General features: G+C 37.1%; 1 protein-coding gene across 1 annotated transcript in view; it reads left to right on the top strand.

Moving 5' to 3' along the window:
- Positions 1-28: 28 nt before the first annotated feature.
- IFT80 (intraflagellar transport 80) overlaps positions 29-20,718 on the top strand; it is a gene marked incomplete at both ends in the record, with an annotated part of 87,442 nt that continues 66,752 nt past the window's right edge. The window contains 3 exons of the mRNA XM_084232583.1: positions 29-59; positions 2,214-2,441; positions 18,411-18,521. Coding sequence (XP_084088709.1) covers positions 29-59; positions 2,214-2,441; positions 18,411-18,521 — 370 coding nt within the window. The remainder of the gene's footprint in view (positions 60-2,213; positions 2,442-18,410; positions 18,522-20,718) is intronic.

The following is a 20,718-nucleotide window of genomic DNA, read 5'->3' as shown; positions in this document are numbered from 1 at the left end:
TTTAAAAAGTTTGCTGAGAAGTGGAGACATGAGACTGAAGATATCGCTTTTAAAAGAACCGAAGCATATCCTTTTAATACAAGTCCTATTGTGATCATCTTACTGTAGTAAAAGTTTTATTTTGTATGCTAGTTGGAGAATTGTTTTTTCATGCCTTTTTAATGGTAGTTTAGCTAAATTGTTTCTGAGATATTTGAGATAATATGTTACAGGTAATTCTCTAAAGCATACAGTTTGCTCAAATTTTATTCCAATTGTTATTGGCCTTTTTCTTGTTCTACATAAGTATAGTCCAGTAGGATCTTAAAGAGAATCTTTTTTAACCAGATTTCTTGGCTGGTTTGACCTGGTGTATTTTCATTGGATTCTACCCTAGTTCTTCATACTCAGGATAACGTGGAAGACAAACTGGGGAAATTTGGTTAGATCTTTATTATTTCACATGGGCCCATGGCAATTATAAATATTTTCTCAAACACAAGACCCTATATTTTGTTTGAAAGAATTCTCATATATGTGTTTGGACAATATGATTGGGTCCTCTACCTTCTTTCTTAGTTACTTGGACCAGTACCTCTTAAAAGTATCATCTGCAGACTTTATTGGAGATCTGGGATCAGATGAGTTCTGAATATTACAATCTCACTTTATTATCTATTTGTGCAAACTCTTAAGATATTCCTATAATTTTTAAGTTATTTGCATAGTCTATCACATTTTGAAGTTTTTTTTTTTTTAATGGTAGTTTTTTTTTTTTAAAGATTTATTTTTTATTTATGCTTACAAGAACTGGGGTATGGGCCAGAGGAGAGAGGATTCACCAGAGACAGAGTGGGAAGCAGAATAGGCAGATCTGCCAAAATACACTGCTGAGGGGAGCAGCTGATGAGACAGGAGAGGTCTGCTGCTCCATGTGCATTAGCTCCCTGGCAGGGGATCTAACTTATGCTGCAGTGGCTGGGGATAGCTGGAGATTGCTGAGACATTAACCCCTGCACCACCAGGGGTTAAAAAAAATCTTACTAACATCCCAGAATAATTATGGCACATTGTCTTGTTTTCCTTGGAAAGAGTTTATTGGTTACTCAGATAAGCCAATAAAAACCTTTGGTGAGAAAAGGAGGAAGTAAAGTGATTATACCATAACAATGTCGAGAATGTCGAGTAATATAGAAATCTAGATATGAGCAAGAGAAAATATTCATTGTAAATGACACTCTGATGGGGGAAGTAGGGGCCACTTAGCTCCTTTTTTCTTTATAGGGGCCAAAAATTTGAGTTAAAGTAAAAATTTTGGGTTTATATCATATCCAGCATTCTGTGCCTTGTAGATCCACTAAGTTGTCATTGAATTATTTCTTGAATTTATTGTCAAAATGTTTGGTAAGTGTTTTGTTTCAAGCAGTAGGTCTTTTCCTGTTTAAATTGATATTATAATGTAAATTTAAGCATGTACTTTACTGTTATGATTTCAGTTTTCTTTTAACACCTAATTTTTTTTACTTATCAAAATAATACATGTTTATTCTAATTTAAATGATACTGATATATGTAATAAAAAGAACATAGTTTCCTTTTCTCTCTATCAGTTTAGTGTAGATCCTTTTATACCTTTTGGACTATTAGGTGTCTTTTTTTTATCTTTTGGCCTTGTTTATGGAATATTTTATAACATATAACTTAAAAATTTTTCATCATGAAATCTTTTTTTCTCTCTTTTGGCTTCTGGGTCTTTTATCTTGCTTTCTATTCCTTTTTTTTTTTTTTTAAGATTTATTTATTTTTATAAGCATTGGGATACAGGCCAGAGGTGCGGGAGGGTGAGAGAATTTACCAGAGACAGAGCAGGGAGCAGAACAGGCAGATGGACCATAATACACTGCTGAGGGGACCAGTGGGTGAGACAGGAGAGGTCTGCCGTGCCATGTGGGAACCTCCCTGGCCAGGTGGGAATCGAAACTGCGCTGCAGAGGCTGCGGACAGCTTCATTGCGCTGCGTTCAACCCACTGTGCCCCCGGGTAGGCCCTCTTCCTTTCTATTCTTACAACTGTTTTTGACACTTATTTTCCTTCCTATGGAAAAAAATATAAAAATGAAAATGAAAAATACATTTAGAAACTTGGAATGTTTGATCCTGTTTTATTTCCTCCTAAGCTACATCTAAAAATCTATTTATTATAAGACCTTTGTATCTTGTATCTCCTTAACATAGTGTCACATCAAGAATTAGTAAGCTGTGTGGGCTGGACTACTGCCGAAGAACTGTATTCATGTAGTGATGATCACCAGATAGTGAAGTGGAACCTGTTAACCAGTGAAACAAGTCAAATAGTAAAACTTCCTGATGATATTTACCCAATAGATCTTCACTGGTTTCCAAAAAGTTTAGGCGTAAAGAAACAGACTCAAGCAGAAAGCTTTGTCCTCACAAGTTCTGATGGTAAGTTTTAAATAAATATATGTATTCAATTGAATTTTAAAAACATAATATATTAGTTTGACTTATTCTTTCCATTATTATACAAAATTGATATTTGTGGGTCTTCATACATTTATCCACACATTTTATCCATTTTCTATGTAGTCACTTGGTTTGTGTTTTGACTATAAAACTTGTCATGAAAGATTAATAATGAACGTATATCTTTGATTTTCCTTTTTCTTTGCTCTCACCAGTTTTTAAGCCCTTATTAGTTTTTTCTCATTCTTCAATTTACCTTTACAACATAACCACATTAAAAAAACATGGATATAACTGTATAATGCCTATTAAATGTACATACTGCCTATTAAATGTAGCCTTTATTTTGTAGTGCATGTAAATTTCTTATAAACACTTTTGGAAAGTTATTTGATTTGACCATAACTTTATTATTGGTGACTAGAAAGCATGACTTTTGTAATTTTTTTGAATAAGCTACCTGAAAGGGTTGTTTTCTCCACCACCATCCCTTACACCTTTTTGAGCCTTTCTCCCTACCCTTGCCCTCTTAACCACTAAAACCTCATTTTTTTTAACATCTGCTAGTTTTTTCAAGGTTTTTCTTTTGTCATATCATCTGCGATGTAGATATCCAATGTTAGTCTTTGTCATTCTGTCTTGCTTCACTATATATAATGCTCTTGAATGCCTCTATTTTGCTGTAAATGATACCATTTAATTCTTACTTATGGCTGAATAGTATTCCAGTGTGTGGATATAATGCATTTTCTTAATCCAGTCCTCTATCAATAGGTAATTAATTTGTTTCCACATTCTAGCTGTTGTAAATAATGTTGCCAGAAACATTGTAGGCAATATAATTACTTGAGTTTATAGCATCATGCCCCAAAGTGGGGTTGCTGAGGGGCCTTCCTGGTGGCACAGGCAGTTGAGCACAGCGCTGTGAAACTGTCTGCAGCCTCTGCAGTGCTGATTTGATCCCTACTGGCCTCGGAGCAACCCACATGACAAGTAGACCTCTCCTGTCTCGCCTGCTGCTCCCCTCAGCAGTGTATTTCGTCAGTCTGCCTGTTCTGTTCCCTGCTGTGTCTCTGGTGAATCCTCTCACCCTCCCACGCATCTGGACTGTACCCTGGCTATTGTATAAATAAAATAAATCTTTTAAAAAAAAAAGATGGGGTTGGTGAGTCAGAGTATTTCCATTTTTTAGTTTTAGTTTTTTTTTTTTTTTTTTTAAGATTTATTTATACAAGCACTGGGTACAGTCAGAAGCGCGGGAGGGTGAGAGAACTCACCAGAGCCAGAGTGGGGAACAGAACAGGCAGACTGACGAAATACACTGCTGAGGGGAGCAGCGGGCGTGGTGGGGGAGATGTGCGCTCCATGCGGGACCTTCGCTGGCCGGGGATCGAACCGGCACTGCAAAGGCTGCGGGCAGTTTCAACCTCTGCGCCACCGGAGAGGCCCCATATTTAGTCTTTTAAGGAAATCCAGATTGCTGCACCATCTCCCATTAACAGTGTAATTGGGTTCCTCCTTGGTGTTCCTCCCAGTGGTTGTTCTTGCAGTCATTTTAATATGTGCCATTCTCACAGGTGTGAGATGTTTTATTGTGGTTTTATTTGCATCTCCCTTACTAAAAGTGATGTTGACCATTTTTCCATATAGATATTGACCTTCTGGATATTCTCTTTGGTTAATTGTTCAGATCTGGTGCTCATTTATTAATTGGGTTTTGTTATTTTTTTTTTAAACTATTTATATAAGAACTAGGGTACAGGCCAGATGCACGGGAGGGTGAGAGGATTCACCAGAGATAGAGCAGGGAACAGAAGAGGCAGACAGATGAAATACACTACTGAGGGGAGCAGTGGGCGAGACAGGAGAGGTCTGCCATGCCATGTGGGACCCTCGCAGGGCTGGCCAGGATCGAACCAGCGCTGCAGAGGCTGTGAACAGCTTCACAGTGCTGCGCTCAACCGCCTGCACCACCAGGGGAGGCCCAAGGTTTTGTCATTTTTAAAATGAACACATTTTTTGTATATCTTGGGATATTAACCCCTTATCTGTTACATAATGTCTGAATATTTTCTTCCATTCAATATAATGTCTTTTGAATCTACTTACATTTATCTTTCTCTGTGTAAAAGCTTTTTAATTTGAGGTAGTCCCAGGTATTTATTTTTGCTTTTATTTCCTTTGCAGTGGGGATTGAATCTCCAAAAAAGTCTTTATTTTTGATGTAAGAAGACAGATCGCCAGTGTTTTCTTCTCTGTATTTTATTGTTGTCTGTCTTACATCCAAGTCTTCAATCCATTTTGAGGTTTTTTTTTTTTTTTTTTTTTTTTTGCATGGAGTTAGAGAGTGATCCAATTTCATTCTGTCTTATGTTGCCATCCAGTTTTTCCACCACCATTTGTTAAAGAGGCTCCTTTTTCTATTTTATGGTCATGGCTCCTTTGCCATAAATTTATTATTAATATATGTGTGTTTGTTTATTTCTGGGGCATTCAGTTCTGTTCCATTGAGCCATGTGTCTATTTTTTTCCAATACAATATTTTTTAAAAAAGATTTATTTATACATTCAAGAATTGGGCTACAAGCCAGAGTTGTGGGTGTGTGTGTGAGAGGATTCACCAGAGATAGAGTGGGGAACAGAACAGGCAGATCGACTGAAATACAGTGCTGAGGGAAGCAGTGGGCGAGTCAGGAGAGGTCTGCCGCCCCATGGGGGTAGCTCCCTGGCCAGGGATTGAACTGGTGCTGCAGTGGCTGCGGATAGTTTCATAGGTTACGTCTTAGCCTCTTGCACCACCAGGGAGGCCCTCCAATATAATATTATTTTAATTACTATTGCATTATATATAGTCAGGAAACATGGTACTTCCACTTCTGTCCATTTTTTTGAGGATTGCTTTAGCTATTACTTTAGTATCTTGTAGCTTCATATTAATTTCAGTGAATTTTGTTCTATTTTCTAAGAATATCATTTGCATTTTAGTGGAAAGTGCATTAAATCTACATAATGCTTTTAGTAGGATAGTAATTTTGATTATATAGTTTCTTCCCATCCATGAGTATGGAATATCTTTCCATCTTTTTATGTCTTATTCCTTATCCTTTAGTAGAGTCTTAATGGTTTTCTTTTTTTTAAAGATTTATTTATTCATGCATACAAGAACTGGGGTACAGGCCAGATGTGCAGGCGGGCGAGAGGATTCACCAGAGACAGCAGGGAACAGAACAGGTAGACTGACTGAAATACACGGCTGAAGGGAGCAGTGGGCAAGACAGGAGAGGTCTGCTGTGCCCTTGGGCATCTCCCTGCCGTAGGGGATTGAACCCGCCCTGCATAGTCTGTAGACAGCACTGCACTCAACTACCTGAGCCACCAGGGCGGCCCAAGTCTTTTTTTTTTTTTTTTTTTTTATAAATTTTATTGTTATATTCCCCATACAATTGCAGCCCCCCATTCTGACCCCAATCCCTCCCCTCCCGCCCCCGCCCCCCTAAAAGTGTCTCTGGTTCATAGTTTTTTGTTGATTTTGATTTTCACTTTCTTATAGTTATTCATTTTCCTGGTCCCTTATTTAAGTTTTCTAGATTCCTGCTATGAGTGAGACCATCCGGTATTTTTCTTTTTCTTTTTGGCTTATTTCGCTGAGCATGATCCCTTCCAGCGCCATCCATGTTGCAGCAAATTGCATGTGTTTATCTTTTTTGAATGCTGAGTAATATTCCATGGTATATATGTACCACATCTTCTTGATCCAGTCATCTATTTTTGGGCATTTGGGTTGTTTCCAAAGCTTAGCTATTGTAAACAGTGCTGCTATAAACATAGGGGTGCAGGTGTTCTTTGGAATTGATGTTTCTGTGTCCTTTGGGTAAATACCTAGGAGTGGAATTGCTGGGTCATATGGAAGCTCTATGTTTAGTAGGTCCAGAAATCTCCACACAGCTTTCCACAGTGGTTGGACCAGTTTGCACTCCCACCAACAGTGCAGAAGAGTTCCTTTTTCTCCACACCCTCGCCAACATTTGTTGTTGCTAGTTTTTTTAATATGTGCCATTCTCACTGGTGTAAGATGGTATCTCATGGTAGTTTTGATTTGCATTTCCCTGATGACAAGTGATGTTGAACATTTTTTCATCTGCCTGTTGGCCATTTGCATTTCCTCTTCAGAGAAGTTTCTTTTAAGCTCTTCTGCCCATTTTTTGACTGGATTATTTTCTTTGTTGTTGTTGAGTCTCATCAGCTCTTTGCAGATTTTTGTGATCAGTCCTTTATCATTAGTGTTGGGTGCAAAAATGTTCTCCCAGTTGGTGGGGTTTCTCTTTGTTTTTGTTATTGTCTCTTTTGCTGTGCAAAAGCTCTTTAATTTGATGTAGAATATGCATTGGAGCAAAGAAAGTTTGTTCAATAAATGGTGCTGGGAAAACTGGGTCGCTACATGCAAAAGAATGAAGCTTGACCACCACCTCACACCATACACAAAAATCAACTCAAAATGGATTAAAGAACTAGACATAAGACCTGAAACCATAAAATATATAGAAGGAAATATAGGCGAAACACTACGTGATTTGCACATCAAAGACATCTTTACAGACACATCACCCAAAGCAGTGATAGTGAAGACAAAGATAAACAGCTGGGACTACATCAAATTAAAGGGCGGCCCAAGTCTTAATGGTTTTCATTGTGTGAAGTCCTTTACTTCCTTGGTTAGATTAGTTTCCAGGTATTTGATTCTTTTTGATGTGATTGTGAATGGAATAATTTTCTTAATTACTTTTTCTTCTCCCTCATTTGTATATTAAAATTGTACAGATTTTGTAAGCTGTCATATTTCGTGTTCCCTTATTATTTCTTTTTTTTTTTAAAGATTTATTTATTTATTTATTTATTTATTTATTTATTTATTTATTTATTTATTTATACAAGAACTGGGGTACAGGCCAGATGCATGGGAGGGTGAGAGGATTCACCAAAGACAGAGCGGGGAACAGAACAGGCAGACAGATGAAATACACTGCTGAGGGGAGCAGCGGGCGTGACAGGAGTGGTCTGCCACACCATGTGGGACCCTCACTGGCCAGCCGGGATTGAACGGCTCTGTAGAGGCTGTGGACAGCTCCACAGTGCTGTGCTCAGCCACCTGCGCCACCAGGGTAGTCCTCCCTTATTATTTCTAATAGCTTTTTTTGGTGGAGTCTTTGGGATCTTCTATATGTAGTTTCATGTTGTCTGCAGACAATGATGTTTCACTTCTTTTCCAAGGTGGATTTCTTTTATGTCCTAATGTTATCTGATTGCTCTAGCTAAAAGCGCTAATACTAAATTAAATAGATTTGGTGGCAGTAGGCATCCATGTTTTGTTTCTGATCTTCAAGGGAAAGCTTTCAATTTTTCACTATTAAGTATTATAAATTTATGATAAATTCTTACTATGTTGAGGTAGGTTACTTCTGTTTCCATCTCATTAAGAGTTTGTCATAAATGGTTGTTGAATCTAGGCAAATGCTTTCTTTGCATTTGTTGGTATTATATGATTTTTATATTTTCTTTTATTGATATAATGTATTACATTGGTTAATTAATATATATTAGGTCATCCTCGCATCCCTGATACATCACTTGATTATGATGTATAGTCCTTGTAGCGTATAGTTGAATTTGAAATGTTAGTATTTTACTGAAGATTTTTGCATCAATATTCATTGGGGATATAGGCCTGTGGTTTCTTTTCTTGCGCTGTCTTTGGTTTGGGTATTAATATTGCCATCATAAAGTATATTAGGGAGCATTCCCTTTTCCTGGAATTTTAAAATAATAAAAAAAATAGAATTTGTTTTTAAAGCTAGACCTGAGCTTTTGGTAGGGGGAGATTTTTGATTGTTTCAATTTATATGACTGTGATTGATTTCCTTAACTCTGTTTTGGTTCAGTCTTGGTAAACTATATTTTAGAAATTGGTCCATTTCTTCAAGGTTATTGAATTTATTGATATATAGTTATTCATAGTAAGCTTTTATGATTCTCTGTTTTTCTATGCTATCTGTGGTAATGTCTTCTCTTTCATTTCTAATTCCATTTTTTGATGCTTTCTCTCTTTTTTTTGCTAGCCTACCTTAGAGAGTTATTAGTTTTGTTTATTTTCTCAAAGAACAAACTTATATTGATTTTTGTATAGTCTTTTTATTTTTATTTCATTTCTTTCCACTCTAGTTTTTATTATTTCCATCCTTCTACTAACTGGGTCTTGTTTATTCCTCTTTTTCAGAGTGCCTTAAGTGTAATACTAAGTTTTTTATTTGGGATTTTTTTGCTTTTTAATGTTGGCCTGTATTGGAATTATCTTTCCTCTTAAAGATCATTTTTACTGCATCCCTTAAATTCTGACTGCTTGTTTCCGTGTTTTGATTAGTCTTAAGATATTTTTTGATTTCTACTTTAATTCTTTAATCCAATAGCTATTAAGCAGAGTGTTTTTTAGTCTCTATGTTTTTAAGTTTTTCCCTTTTTAAAAATAGTTGTTTTCTAGCTTTATGGGATTATAGTTAGAAAGAGTACTGGGTGAGGATTATAATTAAGACAGGGTCAAAAGCCAGGAATTATTCTCTTTGCCTTTCAAGCATGGAGCCTTACCCATGGGCATTCATTCCAGTTCTTAAATTCTGGGTTTTTCAAGTTCTGGTTAATGCTGTCTTGGCTTTGGACAGGGGTAGGACAGGTGTTTCATATTATCACAGGCACAGGTTGGAATAATAGTCTCTTTATGAGGAATGTAGGTGATCTGAGCTAGGTACCCCATATCACCCCCATTTCAGACTCCAGTTATTCTTGTTTGAGAATCACAGGCTCAAGTTGACCATCACTAGTCTGTATCTTTACCCCTAAGTTCACCAGTGCGACATTGTCTGTCCTGCACTCCAACTCTATGTACCCCTTCTCCATTATAGACCCTAGGTTTTAAAGCCCCAACGTGAGCATATGCCCCTGAATGAAAAACAGCAGAGAAGTTCTATATGGTATCAGTATCTGCCTCTCCCTTTCATGGGTTGTACTGACCTGGCATGACTCCAAACACAGTTTAGTTTTTCCTTCTTTTGGCATTCTAGAGCTCTTGATGCATATACTAGTCATCCATTTGTCATTCAAGGGTCATTGTCTTTTTTGTGTGTGCAAATTTTTTTTTAAAAAAGATTTATTTATTTATACAAGAACGGGGTATAGGCCAGATGCGCAGGAGGGTGAGAGGATTCACTGGAGACAGAGTGGGGAACAGAACAGGCAGACTGACGAAACACACTGCTGAGGGGAGAGCAGCAGGCAAGACAGGAGAGGTCTGTCGCACCATGTGGGATTTTCGCCGGCCAGCCGGGATGGAACCCACGCTGTAGAGGCTGCGGACAACTTCACCAGTGCGGCACTCAACCGCCTGCGCCACCAGGGAGGCCTGTGTGTGCAATTTTGTTGTATATAATTGGAGGAGGTGAGCCTAGTGTCTTTGCTCTGTTGCCATCTTGGTGGTTGACCATTTGTTCTAATTTTAAGGAAATGTGTTAATTTTCTTTGAAATCTTATCTACTGTGTCATTTAGGAGTACATTCATCAGAAGTAGTACAAACTTTTTTGGCTAACTATGTATGGACAGTTTTTTTGTTTTTTGGTTCACTTAGCTCCAGGGATAGATCTTCAAGCACAGCTGCATCATGCCCCAGTGCTCACCATCTCTTGCATAGGTTTCCCCTACATGATGAGCTTGATGGCAGGTATGAGCTTCAGGTTCATTATACTAGAAAAGAAACAGCACAGAGAGTGCTTCTTCCTCAATATCTCTTGCATGCCAGTTACAGAGAGGTTTTTGCGTGAGCCTGAGTCATGTGTCCGTCACTGAGTGGATCACTTTTTTTTTTTTTTTGTGGGACCCTCATCGGCAGCCGGGAACGAACCAGCGCTGCAGAGCCTGAGGGCAGTTTCGCAGCCCAGCGCTCAACCGCTGCGCCACCAGGGGAGGCCCGCTGAGTGGATCACTTTTGTTAAGAGAAGGGACACTGATCAACTGTGTAAGGCAGGTCTTGGGCTACCTGCCTAAGGGAAGGAAAGAGAACCAGGGTAGAGCTGCTGTGGTAAATGATAGAATCAGATCTAGATCTTTTACAAATAGGACTTAATGGCATTTTTTAAAACCTTATTTTTATGAATCTTGATTAAAAGAGATGTTGTGTGAACATACTTACATAGTGCCTGACTTTGGAACACTGACTCTGAACCACAGCTAAAATTTAGTAGACATTAAATGATAAATGAAGGGTTGTATTTTTTAGAAAAGACTTTTAATTTTGCATTTACAGAAAGATTGCAAGAATTATACAAGTAACTCCAGCATATCTTTTATCCAACCTCATTGTTAACATTTTGTCCCTTATACTTTATCATTGGCTCTTTCTTCTTGTTCCTTTCTCTCCCTTACGCCCTCTCTCCACCTACACTTTTTTCTGAAACATTTGAGGATAATTTCTAAATATGCCCCTTAACCAAAAATACTACTGTGCATTTCCTAGCAATAATGATTTTCTGTTACATAACTATAATACATTGCTCAAAATCAGGAAATTTTACGTTTTTGCAATACTGTTACCTGATCTTCATATTCAAATTTTATTAATTTTTCTATAAAAATTTGTTTTTTCTGTTTTGTTTTTGCTTTTATCATATCTTCTAGCCTCCTTAAATCTGGAGAAACTACTCGGTATTTTTTTTTAAAGATTTATTTATGTATATAAGAGCTGGGGTACAGGCCAGAGGTGTGCGGGGTGAGAGGATTCACCAGAGACAGAGTAGGGAACAGAACAGGTGGATTGACTGACATACACTGCTGAGAGGAGCAGCGGGCAAGGCAGGAGAGGTCTACTGCACCATGTGGCTTGCTCCCTGGCTGGCTGGGGATTGAACTCATGCTACAGAGGCTGTGGACAGCTTCATAGGTTGCGTCTTAACCCCTTGCACCACCAGGGAGGCTCAGCTCCTCAGTATTTCTTTTATGATGTTGGTTAAGTTTTAATAATTATAGGCCTGTTATTTTTATCAGAATATCCCTCAATTTGTGTTTGTCTGCTGTTTCCTCATGATAGATTCAGTTTATACACTTTTAGCAGCAATGTGTAGGATATCAGATTGGGAGATTTATGATATTTCATCAATTATTGGTGATGTTAACTTTGCTTATTTCAAGAGGTTGTGTTCACCAAATTAATCCACTGTAACGTTACTGATCTCCCTCTTAAAAAATAATTTGTGAAAGGATATTTTCAGACTATGTAAAAATATTTGCTTCCTCCTTAAACCTTCTCCTACTCTCTTAGCATCCATTGATGAGTCTCGACTGAATCATTTATTACTAAGATGATTACCAAATGATTTTTTAAAAAATTCGATAATTCCTTCCATATTATATTCTACTGTAAAGAAGTGCCTCCTGTCTCCTGCCCATTTACTTGCTCATGTCAGATTAGACTTAATAGATTCTTATTTAAGTGTCTTGTTACGATCATTTAAAAATGTTGATGTTAAAATACCCAGATTCAGCCATTGATGACCCCATCAAGCCAGTCCCAATGATTTGGGTTTTTTTGGTATGTTTCTTCATCATTTTTGAGAACTTCTTTGCTGGCATAAGACGTTCCAGGATCCTCTTGTATTTCTCCAAAGGGGACATTTTCTTTCCTTTTTGGGTGGATAATGGTATTTAAAAATCAAGATGAGAATTCTAGGCGTGTCTCTTTCAATGGTGTATGTTTGCTTAAAGATTCTTTAAGAGGACATAGCTATGATATATGAACACAAGTGTGTATTTAAAAGCATGCATATGTGCAGCTGTTTCTTTATCTCTTTCTCTTCTTCCCTATCTTTCCCTCCCTGCCTCCCTTCCTTCCTGCCTGCCTTCCCACCCTCCTGCCTTTCTTTCTGTACTAGAAATTATGAGTTCACTTTGATAGCATCCATATCACAGGGTTAAGTCTAGTCTCCTCCGCTGCCCCCCGCCCCACTCAACCCCCACACTTGGAAACAGTAAGGAAGTCTTTCTCCCTTATTCTCAATATATTTACTCATTTGTTCAATACTACAATTCACAGTAGGTTTTTTCAGAATTGCTAACCCATACCTCTGTAAAAAATTGTTCCAGTATTTGTTTGCTGTTGTTTTTAATCTTTCTACTGAGGATATGGAGTCAAAGTCCTTTGTTTAAATGTTACTTTCATTGTCCCCCTGCTTAAGTGTGGTAATATTATTCATTTAAAATAAAATTAAATGTATTATTTTTAATTTATTTCCAGTTAAAGTCCGTCTTCTCTCATTATTGTTGATCTGATATTTTTTTTAAATGTTAACATTAGCATGGATACTTTCTCAAAGTTAAATCTATGCAAAAAATATACTTAGGACACTGTCACTACACACTGTCTATGGACTCCCTGTAAGTGATCAATCTCTCTCTTTCTGGTTTGACTTTTCTCTGTTTCTTCTGGCAAAAATAAACAGATGCATATATATTTTCTCATTTCATCTTTTTAATTATATGGCACACCATATTTTATTTGCATTTTCCTTTTTACCCTCAACAATATGTGAGGATCACTTTTATCTGGTGAATGTGGACAGTAAATATGGTGAGTCTTGATAATATTTGTTTTCTACTTCTCTAAATTATTAAAATTACTTAATTACACTTAAAAAATAATTGCTTGGGTCTCAATTTCATATTGGCTTTAGATAAAACACTTATTTTGATAGGGGAAAAAGTTTAAAGTAAAAAGAAGTAATTTAGAAGATAAATTTGCAAGATAAAATAAGAGAAAATGTATTATGACTGTTGAGAAACTCTAACGTTTCATTTTATTTTTAGGTTTACTATATAAAAAACCAAATAAGATAGCATAACATGCCACAACTAGATGTGGGAAGGAGAGATAACTGACAGAGTAGCTGGGTATTTTCTCCAAGGCTACGGTGAGAAATATCTGGGATCTTGTGAAAGAGAGAGAAAGGTATGGTAGATCAAAGAAAAGAAGTGGAAGAGTAAGACAGAAAACAGCATCCAGAGATGAAAACAAAACTTTTTATAAAAGAAGGATGTGGATGCCATCAGGAGATGGTCAAAGGGTTTCTTGCCAGGTAAACATCTGAGGTCATTTTACATATTAGTATTTGTTAATCCAACACTTAAAAAATAAAAGCTGTTGTTATGATAAAACACCTAACATGAAACCTACCCTCTTAATAACTTTTTAAGTCTACAATGTAGCTTGTTAACTATCAGTATAATGTTGTACAGCAGATTACTATGACTTTTTCATTTTGTTTGATATGACCTAATACTTAAAAAAAGTTTCCTCAAGATTTAGTTAATTGCTCAAGCAGTTCTCTTTTCCAAATGCCAACAGTTTTCTTTTAAATTTTCTCCTTCAAGGCAGAAAAGATTACAGTTTTAAAATGTTTTCATTACCCTTTCTTTGTCCCAATACCCTCCATTTTCGGTGTTAGTGGTTACATTCAAAAAAGATCTCTGGGATTTGGGGGTCTGGAACTGAAATACATAAAGCAGACTTTTGTGAGGTATTCTCTCTCCAAGATTATTACTTCTTTTTGAATATTTCATGTAGCTGTATTCCACTTTTTAGAGTTTTTTAAAAATAATGTGCTAAAATATTTACATTTAAAAATAACAATTATTTTAAGTGAATTAAGAGAGCTGGTATGTAAAAAATTTCTGGTATAAAATCTTTTGTAAAGTCATTAAAGACTACTTAAAATATATTTAGTGAAAGTTGCTTTTGTAATGCATTTTAGTAGATATGTATTCTCTTATTAGTTAGTATGTCCATTTTTAAGCCCCACTTTAAAAAAAATATTTGTTTTTATCAGAAGTTAGTGGTTACTGATCTCTTTTGAGACTTTTTTCTGCAGCTATCTGCGAAAATATTTCTGCTGTTCAGCAATCTGCAAAAGTGTTCATGGGCCATTTCTCCTAACACTTTATTCCAAGCCTCTTCATGTTTCCAGGGGCATTTCTTTCTTTTTTCAAAAATTTATTTTTATTTATTTATGCACACAAGAACTGGGGTAGAGGCGAAGTATGGGGGTGGGTGTTGAGAGGATTCACCAGAGACAGAGTGGGGAGCAGATAGGCAGATCTACTGAAATGCATGGCTAAGGGGAGCAGTGGACATGACAGGAGAGGTCTGCTGTGCCACATATGGGTTCGCTCCCTGGCCAGGGACGGAACACCAGGATAGTGCTGGAACTTAACCCCTAGGCCATGACGGAGGCCTTCTAGGGACATTTCTTAAAGCATTTCTAACTCAAAGAAAAAGTGTTTCATATATTTAAAAAATCTATTTCTGTTCTGAGGCTCTTTTATAATTTTTTCTTTTTAATTTAGCTTTTATTTAATAACAAAAGATTTATTTTACACCTCAGGACTTAAACATCCATGTTTTAAAATATAAATCATCCAATGTCTAATAGATCAATAAATGAATTATATTTGTTATATTCTCACCCCTAGCAAATAATTGGAAATAAATTAATTGGTTCTAGTTTTGCTCGTGCATTTTTATAAAGGCTATAGAAAAGTTGGAGAGAAGAACCAAATAGTTAAGTGGATATTTGTGAATTTGAACATATTTAATTTGAACATATTTATAAATTTGAACATTTTAAAAAAATGTAACCTTTTTTATTTGTGCTTTACTATGGGTGTGTTAAGCAATTTATAACAATCAACCAAGATAAAAAAGCCAAAGGTTTATTGAGTGCCAGATCTACAGAAAGAGCTGACCTAAGTTGCTCTGTATATATCCTCTGTGAGGTCATAGGAAACAAGAATAATTTTAGCATTTTTCCAAAAGTCATTTTGGACTTTTGGATTTTAGTGATTTTAGGGTAAGAAATATCAGTGATCTACATAAAATTTCAAAAACAGGGAATATTGAAAACCAATTCCTAGACCCTTTATTTCTGGTTTAAGAATTATTTGGTTAATCTCTTTGCTGAAAGATTTGTTCATTATATGCAATAGTTGTTTATTATGTAAAATATTCTGTGCTAGGTGATATACTAACATTTGGTGAAACAGACCTAGATGAAGTAAATAATGGCTGCAAGATTAGTTTTCCACTTACTATATCATCTTTACAGTTTTCTCATTTGAGACTTCCTCCCCCCTTCTATTTTCTCTGTAAAGCAATGCATTTAAAAAAGCATATCCAAACTAATTTTATTTATTTATTTATTTTTAAAGATTTATTTATTTATGCATACAAGATCTGGGGTATCGGCCAGAGGTGCAGGGGGGTAAGAAGATTCACCAGAGACAGAAAGGGAAACAGAACAGGCAGATGTACTGACATACACTGCTGAGGGGTACAGCGGGCAAGACAGGAGAGGTCTGCTGCGCCATGTGGGTTGCTCCTTGGCATGCCGGGGATCAAACTCATGCTGCAGAGGCTGTGGATAGCTTCATAGTGCTGTGCTTAACCCCTTGCGCCACCAGGGAGGCCCTCCAAACTAATTTTAAATAGTCCCATAGAGTAACACAGTTGGATTCCAAGTAATAACACAGTTGGATCCCAAGTAATCTTGCTTCATTGAAAAATGACCCAGCACTAAATATAAAATTAAAAGGAAGGTATGGGAGAAAGTAGATGGTACTAGTGTACAGTAGATGAAGAAAGGAGCTAGCTTATTGTCAAGGGCCTAGAAAATGAATGAATGGTAGGAAAAGAAAGCTGCCATTCAGAAAGGAAAGAAAATCAAAGTATCTGGTTTTTGTTTTTTTTTTTAAGTAACTGAGTGTGGTTTCTGAATTGGTTAAATTTAAGAAATGTTTATTATATAAAAGCACTGTTGCAAATAAAAATATGACTAAGACATGGCCTCCTGCCCTAAAAGGAATCACAGCCCAATAAAAAGTTCTGCAACAGAGCTACAAATAATGTAGATTGTCTGTAAAAAAAGAAGGAATAATTTAGTTGGTGAGAATAGGTAGGTAATCAGTGAAGTAACTACAGGGTACTAGGTATTAAATGTTTTTAAAAACCATCTGAAGGGCCTCTCCTGGTGGCGCAGTGGTTGAGCACTGGGCTGCGAGGCTGCCCTCAGCCTCTCCAGAGCCGGTGGGTTCCCCCACTGCCGGTGAGGGCCCCACAAAAAAAAAAAAAAAAAAAATCTAAAGCATCTGACTTAAATGTTGATAAGTTGTTGATACTAGGTCAGATTCTTGGAAAGTGTTTTTTGCTTATTTTTCTTTTTAAATTTAAATATATTTTATTTTTTTTTTATAATTTTTTTAAAGATTTTATTTGTTTATTTATACAAGCACCGGGTAGTCAGAAGCGCAGGAGGGTGAGAGGATTCACCAGAACCAGAGCGGGGAACAGAACAGGCAGACCGACTGAATACACTGCTGAGGGGAGCAGCGGGCTGCAGGAGGGGTCTGCGTGCCAAGTGGGACCCTCGCCGGTGGCCAGGGATCGAACCAGCGCTGCAGAGGCTGCAGGCAGCTTCGCAGCCCAGCGCTCAACCGCTGCGCCACCAGGGGAGGCCCTTAAATATATTTTAATTGAGGTAATATTGGGATACCCCCATCAGGTATTACCACCTTAGTGTACCTACCACCAACTCACCCATATTCTGCCACCATAGACCATTATGCTTCTTTTCCTCTTTATTCTTTCTGCTCCTCCCCTTGGTGCTTCAGTTCTCTAATCAGCTATCAAGGGTTGGTTTTCAAGCTTGTGTTCATCTATTTAGGTACTTTATATTCCAGGTATTAGTGATACCATCCAGTAGTTATCTTTCTCCTTCTGACTAACTTAGCATTATCCCCTCAAGCTCCACCCACCCTGACCACATCCTCTCTGGTCAGATCAGAAGCTAAGCAGGGTTGGGCCTGGTTAGTACTTGGATGGGAGAATATTGAAAAGTCTTAGGAGTGAATTCAAACAAAATCAGAGGTTGTTACATTATAATTTTACTTTGAAAATAATAATCATCATTTAAAACCACACCTTTCTTTTTTGGCTTCCTCTAGCACTTACTCTACGCACAGTAGATTTGTTCTCTTGATGTCTCACATAGTTTGCTTATGTCCTTTCAAGTTGTCAGTTGTTTACTTTTTGCCTCTATATGGCATAACTTTTTGTTTACCTAATGTCTGGCCTTATAAGGTAAGTCTTTTAAAATTTGGGATTATCAACTGTTAAATTAATTAAACAGGAGGTCTTTAGACAGAGGTGACTCTAGTACCATTGACATATGTAAGCAAACCAAAATCTAAACCTGTAAATGCCTCAAGGTTAGGAAATTGAAACCTAAGGACAACCAGTTACAAACAGCCACGTAGGCTAAAGCCTTAGTCAGTCAATAATTTCCTTACTTCTTTGTTATTTTCTTTATAAAAGTCTCTGCAACTCTTATCTGTGGAGTGCTCCTAACCACTCTGGTTTGGTACTGCCTGCTTTGAAGAGATTTTTGTACAAACTTAAAATTTTTAGTGTTTCAGTTTATCTTTTAACACCATTTATATATTTTGGGTGTTCTCTTTTACACCTTTCCAGCTTTTCTATAGTATTTTTAAAAAATGCAAGACTGCAAAAGTCTGCTTAAGTAGAAGGTTTTCTTGACATTTTTCTTTACCCCCTTTGGTCATATCCCAGCAGTTTTATTGTCCCTCTGAACTATCATAGCATCATATACATATTCTATAATACCACTTTAAAATTTAGATTTTGAGCCTGTCATCCAAATATACTTTTGTGCTCGACAGTAAGAGTAATTATATTGTTTGCCTTTGTGGTGCCAATGCCTAGTTCTATAGTCCAGTTGTAGGTAAGCAACTGATGTTATTTGGCTGGATTAACTTTGTGAAATAAACTCAAGTATAATTTCTTTCAGGTAAATTTCATCTGATTTCTAAGTTAGGAAGAGTGGAAAAAAGTGTAGAAGCTCACTGTGGAGCTGTACTCGCAGGAAGATGGAATTATGAAGGGACAGCATTGGTTACTGGTAAGTTGTCTACAAAAACAAAATTTTAAATGAATTTTTAAAAGAAAAATTTGCAAAGAAACAGAATATTTTTATTTACAATAGTGTCTTTTACTGTCTAATAGCAAATAATTGGCACAGTATCAACAGACTGCTAATATTTTAATTCAGAAATGTCACGTTAACTTAATTTTCTGTCGTATATGAAAAATGTTGTTTCAAAGAAGGCTTTTGTAATGATCAAATGTGGGGTAAATAGAAGTTGTAATTCTTTTTCCTCAAGTATCTACAAAATCCGTCCCCATCCTACCAATATGTGGCTTTTTTTCCCCACATGATTCCTTCCTTTCTCAGTGTCTCCAATTTTCCTTCTTCCCTCCGTCCCTCCCTCCCTGCCTGCCTGGCTGCCTGCTTTCCTTCCTTTCTTCCTTTTCTTTTTTCCTAGGAGAGTACATATAAGAAGGAATTCAATAGAATTCATTATAGAACATATATGTCCCAAAATGAAGTATTTATTTTCTCAGTAATGTTTTGTCATCACCCCCCACCATCCCTTATTTTGCATAGTCCCTTTCTCTCCCCTCCCCTTCTTTTTTTTTTTAGATTTATTTATTTATTTATACAAGCACTGGGTATAGTCAGAAGCGTGGGAGGGTGAGAGAATTCACCAGAGCCAGAGCAGAGAGCAGAACAGGCAGAAGGACCGAAGTACACTGCTGAGGGGAGCAGCGGGCGGCAGGAGAGGTCTGCGCGCCATGTGGGACCCTCGCCCTGCGGCCGGGGACCGAACTGGTGGTGGAGAGGCTGCAGGCAGCTTTGCAACCCAGTGCTCAACCGCTGCGCCACCGGGGAGGCCCTCCCCTCCCCTTCTTAACCTCAGATCCTTCAGTATTTAATATTCACTGGTTTTTAAAAGTGTTTTTATATTATTGAATTGTCTGCTATGTTAATGTCCAGTGTTTGGTTTTATCATTCCAATTCACTTTACTATATATAATCTCTCAAGTTCCTCCCATTTTGTTGAAAATAGCTGCATTTTCATCCTTTTTTATGGCTCCATAGTGTGTCTATATCACATCTTCTTGATCTAATCACCCATCGATGGGCATTTAGGCTGCTTCTATGTTCTGGCTATTGTAAATAATGCTGCTGTGAACACTGTGAAAAATAGGAATTTTTATATTGATGATTTCATATTCTTTGGATAAATGCCCAGGAGTAGGATTACCAGTTTGTACAGTATTTCCATTTTTAGTTTTTTTAAGGTATAACAAAATTGCTTTCTATATTGGTTGCACCAGTTTATATTCTCACCAACAGTGTAATACGATTTCTTTTTCTCTACATCCTCTTCACCACTTGCTGTTGGGGGGTCTTTTTAATATGTGTCATTCTTACAGGTGCGAGATAATATTTGTGGTTTAATCTGCATCTCTCTTAATGGAAGTGACGGTGAACATTTTTTCATATTTATTAGCCATCTACATATCCTCTTTGGTGAATTACCTATTCATATCCTCTGCCCATAAAAGTTGTAATTCTTTAAAAATTTAAAATTCAAAATATTCTCATTTAACTTGACCTTCATTCCCTCCCATCTCTTGCCTATCTCCTAACTTTTTCTATGGACTCTCATCTTCAGCTTTTTATATTGGTTATCTATTGTTGCATAACAGATTACCCTAAAAGTTAGTGTTGTAAGATAATAAGGATATTTATTTCATAGTTTCTGTGGGACAGGATACAGTTTAGCTCTTTGGTCCAATTCCAGACTCTTGAGGTTATAGTCAAGAAGTTGCATGGGACTTAGTCATGTGAGGCCCTGATTGAGGCTGCAGGATCTGCTTCCAAGATGGTCATCATGTGGGCAAGCAGTCTTAGTTCCTCTTTGACTGTTGACAGGAGACCTTAGGTCACCTTCAGTCACTACATATGCCTCTCCATAAGACTGCTTGAATGTTCCAACAGCATGACTGCTGGCTTCCCCCAAGTGAGTGATGCAAGAGGGTAGCCACAATGTTATTTTATGATCCACCTTGGAAATCATACTCCATCATTTCTACCACATTCTGTTAGGCACACATCATGAAGAATAGTGTACACTGAAGGTGAGAGAAATTAAACTATCTCTTGAAAGGAGGAATAACAAAGAGTTTGTGGGTATGTTTTAAAACCACCTAGTCCCTGGTTCTATGGAACTTTACTTAGTGAGTTGTCT

The sequence above is a fragment of the Talpa europaea genome (genome assembly GCF_964194135.1).
Source record: "Talpa europaea genome assembly, chromosome: 4".
NCBI classification, from domain to species: Eukaryota; Metazoa; Chordata; class Mammalia; order Eulipotyphla; family Talpidae; genus Talpa; species Talpa europaea.
This window is presented reverse-complemented; position numbering and strand designations above follow the sequence as displayed.